The sequence below is a fragment of the Pinus tabuliformis genome, chromosome 5_2 (genome assembly GCF_031772625.1).
Source record: "Pinus tabuliformis cultivar Carrire ecotype Pingquan chromosome 5_2, CPIR1, whole genome shotgun sequence".
NCBI classification, from domain to species: domain Eukaryota; kingdom Viridiplantae; phylum Streptophyta; class Pinopsida; order Pinales; family Pinaceae; genus Pinus; species Pinus tabuliformis.
In genome coordinates, this window is record NC_142306.1 from 555,923,283 (window position 1) to 555,928,711 (window position 5,429).

Sequence of the window (5,429 nt, forward strand, 5' to 3'; positions counted from 1 at the left end):
GCAGTTAGAAACGGTTATATGAGTTTAGAAATAGAGGGTGATTCCCAAATTACCGTTGATATGCTGAAGAAGTTAAGGGACGGGAAGAGTTGGATACACGTGTCGAAGAGCTGGCGGACAGCAGGGATCCTACAAGACATTGAGCAGCTGTTGCGTAGGATCGAATACATAACAACAACTCATGTACTACGCAATGGCAACCGGGCGGCCGATCTACTGGCTAATTGGGGTTGTGGAGGGCTGAATAGGAGTGTCGATTGTAGCTGGATGTCATTGCAAGACGATCCAAGCTGGAATGATTTAAACACTATCTTACACCAAGATTATGACGATGCGACCGCTCAGCAGAGGAACTCGCTGGAATGATTTAAACACTATCTCATACCAAGATTATGACGATGCGACCGCTCAGCAGAGGAATCATTAAACGACCTGGGATTATAATAAGGTGGGGGAAGGACAGAGCACTTATTGTGAGATTAATCCATCCACTAGTTCGATATTATGGGATTAATGGTCTGAAGGTTGGCAGCATTCGACCCATGGGAAGGTTTAGCATACCAAGAAGAAAGTCGGCCAAGGTACCGAGGAGACGTGGTGGTTATGGCGGCGACGTCCTACTACCTTCCCATCATGGAGGTGTAACTGGAATGGACATTAATGATAGAGCCAGGCAGCGAAGTTTCACGATGGCAAGGTGGCAGCCTCACGATTGTTTAAGTAATGCATGTAATCGCCCAAACCTCCATATGCAGTTGAAGAGAGTGAGGAAGCGCAGAGAGGAATTGCAGAAGCAGGAGGACTGTAAGATGGCGGAGCACCATGAACGGGGGGTAGGCAGGTGGACGCGGAGTAAAACAACGACCCCAATGGAAAAAGGCAAGAGCACTGTTGCAGAAGCCATGCAGAGGGTTTATCTTGATATACAGGATGATTCGGAAGAGGAATTTGATATTAGGAAGTTCTTTGCAGAGGAGGAGTTTCAACGGGGAGTGAAAGGCAAAGCGGGCATGGGGAAGACCCAAACGAGAAAAGCGGGAGACAGTGAGGAGGAGAGTGAAGACCTTGAGAGGAATGACGACGAAGAGGTGGAGGGACGAGGCCGGGGCAGAGGAGAGCGGGGAAGAGCGAAGCAGAGAGGGCGAGGGAGACCTGCTGGGCGAGGGAGTCGAGGGAATAGAAATTCGAATCTGCGTTCGGAAATGGAGGAAGGTGCAGCCAGTGAGGTACGAGGAAGAAAGCGAGGGAAGAAGGATTTGAGGAGGCGCTTGCAAGAAGCAGAAGCTGCATATGTTTTGGACACCAATCCCAATATCAGAAGGATGATAGAGCAGATGGAGGAAGAAGCTTTGCAGGGGTACTCAGAGCCAAAGATGGAGGATTGAGAACAATATCTCCCTGACCCTGGACATACGCGAGGTAGAATGACATTATATAAACAGTCTTTACATGTCCACTGGGGTATGAAGCGTTTATTAGCTAAGGCTATGTAACAAGTAGCTTTAGAAATGGTTGAATTGCTTCAAGGTATTCCAACTATGAAAAAGGAGCTGAAAAACATTCAAGTGACTCTAATGATGCAAGACAAGAAAATGGATGATATCGTGCAGCTGCTCCAAGCGGGGGGATTAGGAATCAAGTTTGAGAAAGAACCAAAGGATGCACCGAAGCAGTAAAAGTTTGCAGGTTGCGGCGTCGAGGTTTTTATCTATGTAGCTGTCTTACTGTTTTTTGTTATACATATTTCGATGGTACTGTCTCAGAAAGAAAACTTTAAACTGTTAGTCAGGATAGATGTATATTTAGCATGGATAGATAGGTTGGTGACACACTGTTTTTGGATGGCTTTGAAACATTTCAGATGGTAATGAAGCCCAGTTTCCCTTAAGGGCGGGTGGAGACCTGTCCAATTTTGTAATTTTCTTCTGGTTTTTAGTAATGGAAAATAGAGTACCGCACTAGGTTACAAAAAAAAAAAACTAATGGTGAAAAAAGTGAAGTCCCAAGATTAAGGAACTACAAAAGCTTCATAACAAAATGCATGAGAACATAATAGAAAAATTAAAATTTAAAATAAAAATGTTCTGTTTAAAACTAAGTTAAAAATTCAAGTACGAAAAAAGTAGTGGTTTATAATGTGATTTTTTGGAAGTTTTTCCTTTTCCAGATAAATCCATCAGCAATTTATTGGAATTGCAAGTTTGATAACTAGTTCTGAAAAAATAATAGAAAGTTGAAAATTTAAAATAAAATTTTTTATAAAATAAAATGTGTTAAAACTGATGGTAAAAAAAATCAGTCCCCATATGAAAAAACTGAAACCTTGAAAATAAAATGCATGAAACAAAAAAGATAATGGTAATTCAAAACTAAATACTTGTTAATTTTACTGTTTTTCTTAAACTTCTAATTTAAATTTTTATAGGTTAAATTAATTTAGAAAATTGAAAATATAGATAATATTTATTCTTCAATGTAAGAAACTGGTTAATCGGGGAAAATACATAATATTATTATAGAAAAAACTAGTTAATTGTGGAAAATACATAATATTAATTGTGCAAAATATTATTATTATATTTATAGTTGGATTTCTCACCATTTTATTTAAATCTTACTGAACATTTCTCGTCCTTTTATTGAAGTCTTACCGAACCTCATCATTTTATTTAAGTCTTATTGAACCATTTTATTTAAGTCATATTGAAACGGGGAGGTTCGAATCTTGTGCCACTAGGGGAGAGTAAGGGATGAAGTCTGATTTAAATTTCATTGTAGAGGTGAATAATTACTGAACGGAGATTTTGGGTTCAAATCTTGTGCTTGAATTTGTGCAACATACCCTGTAGGGGATGAGAGGGTAAAGAATTTTGGGTTCAAATCTTGTGCTTGAATTTGTGCAACATACCCTGTAGGGGGTGAGAGGGTAAAGAATTTTGGGTTCAAATCTTGTGCTTGAATTTGTGCTACATACCCTGTAGGGGGTGAGAGGGTAAGGAATGAAGTCTTACCGAGAAGCCTTACCAAACTGGAGATCTTGGATTTGAATCTTGTGCCACCCTTCCCCTCCCTTCCGCTCCCCTCCCCACCCTATAGAGGGGTGAATAATGGACATTTTGGTTCGAATCTTGTGCCACCCTTCCCCTTCCTTCCCCTGCCCTCCCCACCCTATAGAGGGGTGAATAATGGACATTTTGGTTCGAATCTTGTGCTTGGATTTGTGCTACCCTCCCTGTAGGGGGTGAATCATTGAAATGAAGTGGAATGAAGTCTTACCAAACCAGAGATCTTGGGTTTGAATCTTGTGTATTACCAAACCAGAGATCTTGGGTTTGAATCTTGTGTATTACCAAACCATAGATCTTAGGTTCAAATCTTGTGTCTTACAAAACTGTAAATCTTGGGTTCAAATCTTGTGTCTTACAGGGACCATAGATCTTGGGTTCAAATCTTGTGCTACACCCTCTCCCCCACCCCGGATAAAAGGTGAATACTGGATAAAGGGTGAACAATGGACAAGTAAACTTGAAAATCCTACCAAACTTTGGAAAAAAAATCTCATTGTTTTTCTTTTTTTTTTCAAGATTTTGGTATAGCAGTTTTCATGGCAGAGAAGACCCTGTAAAAATTGAAAAAAAACTCGCATTCACAAGCGTGCACCGAAGTTTCCATTTTTTTTCTTCAACAGTATGCAAGTCGCATGGTGAAACACTTTTAAATGGGTCAGAAATACACAGTTACAGTTGATTTAACAGACTGACAAAATATACAACACTAATTACATATCACGGGCAGTTGTTGTGCTTTTCCACGCGAGAGGACATACACATGACTGGTTCATTACGCGGACAAAAGCCAGTGCTGCCGGTGTCTTCTTTCCACCGACTGCTCCGCACGAAAGTAAAACAAATAGACCCTAAAAAATCCGGAAACAGGTACACCATTGTGACCGAACCCCAAGAAGCCACGAGTCGTCTGCCTACCTCGGCTGATGAATCCAGCGGGGACTGGTTTTCACATTAACGATCTGAGGAGGCTTCTCGCAGTGCTTCGCTTCAAATTTCGGCTTGCATGGCTTCCCGTTCAGAGACTTTAGCAGCACGACTTCCTTCTCTCTCTCATTTGCGTCTGTAAATGGAAAAAAAAAAATAACAGGTCAAACCCTAAGGACAGTTAAACTTCAAACACTAAAATCACTCAGCAGTATTATTTCCTCTTCATTTCCTCTTTTCTCATTTGAGACAGTTAAAAGACAAAAGAAAACTAACAGATTTCCTCTTCATTTTCTCTTTTCTCATTTGAGACAGTTAAAGGCCAAAAGGAAAACTAACAGACCAAACTAAGACCTCTGAAATCGGACATATTAACCTAAAAACCGGGATTTTCTTTAAGCTTTACCTGTAAAGTGCTGTGTTACGTCCGTTTCTGCGCATACACTACTCTCGACAGCCGTAGAGCACTGCAGAAGCGCTTCTTCAAGCTGCGACTCGAGTTCTGAGAACTCATCGACCTCATCTGTGTCTTCCAGGGTTTCCGGGAACAGATCGGCAAAGGATTCTGCGTCTTCGAACGTTTCATAACTTTCCCGGAGCCAGTAGTCGCGGAACCACGGCGAAGACTGGACAAGATTCCACCATTCCGGGGAGAAATCCTCAACCTGCTGGTATGCCAAGGGGATAAACAGCGGTGCGTTGGGATTCAGAGTGGAATTATCTCGAGAAGTAACCGCCATAACAACAGAACATAAAACCCCGGATCACAACGATTCGCAAGAATCCAGTCCCCGACTTATCTGTTACACAGAAACGTAAACCCTTTAAATAAAAACCCTGGCAAGACAGGATCGACCCAAAAGGGCGAGATCTCCACGAGTACAAAACAGAATTTCCAACAATGGAGAGGAGGAAACCAAACAAAATCCGACAGACAAACACTTAAATTTTCAGACTTTTTCAACAATCGACAGTCAATGAAGCCAAATTTGGAATTTATTTTGTTAAATTTTCATACCTGTGCAAAGCTTCAGCGAAAAATCTTCGAGCGTCTTTAACTCTATGCCTGACTTTAGTTTGATCTGAGAAGTTGATCTGAGAAGTTACAATGCTGTCCTCAACGCCTACGCCTCCATTTATGCCTGTACCCGGAGGCCAGCCTTGGGTCCAGGGCACTCGGTGCGGAAACCCGAGCCTCCGCCACGGGGTCGGGCCTCACGAGGCCCACAGGATACAATACTGGCCCCAGAGTCCGGACGATTCTAGCTTGTCACCGGTAAGGGCAGGTCACCAACCCCGCGTTCTCCGCTTTTGTCGTTTCCGAGCCGCCTGTGCTCGGCGCGGCCACTGACAGCTGTGCAGTAAACTTATTTACGGAGGTCTAAATCCGCGTGATGCTGTTCCACAGCCCGGGCAGACCTCATCGGATGAAACGCC

General features: G+C 42.4%; 1 protein-coding gene across 1 annotated transcript; it reads right to left on the minus strand.

Annotated features, from left to right (window-relative positions):
• Positions 1 to 3,765: 3,765 nt before the first annotated feature.
• LOC149160175 (protein EARLY RESPONSIVE TO DEHYDRATION 15-like) lies at positions 3,766 to 5,158 on the minus strand. Its single transcript, XM_089436652.1, has 3 exons — positions 5,011 to 5,158; positions 4,399 to 4,792; positions 3,766 to 4,128 (listed from the first exon to the last, which is right to left on the minus strand). The coding sequence occupies exons 2-3, from the start codon at positions 4,730 to 4,732 to the stop codon at positions 3,980 to 3,982; spliced, it is 483 nt and encodes a 160-aa protein (XP_089292778.1). The 5' UTR covers positions 4,733 to 4,792; positions 5,011 to 5,158; the 3' UTR covers positions 3,766 to 3,979.
• Positions 5,159 to 5,429: the final 271 nt, after the last annotated feature.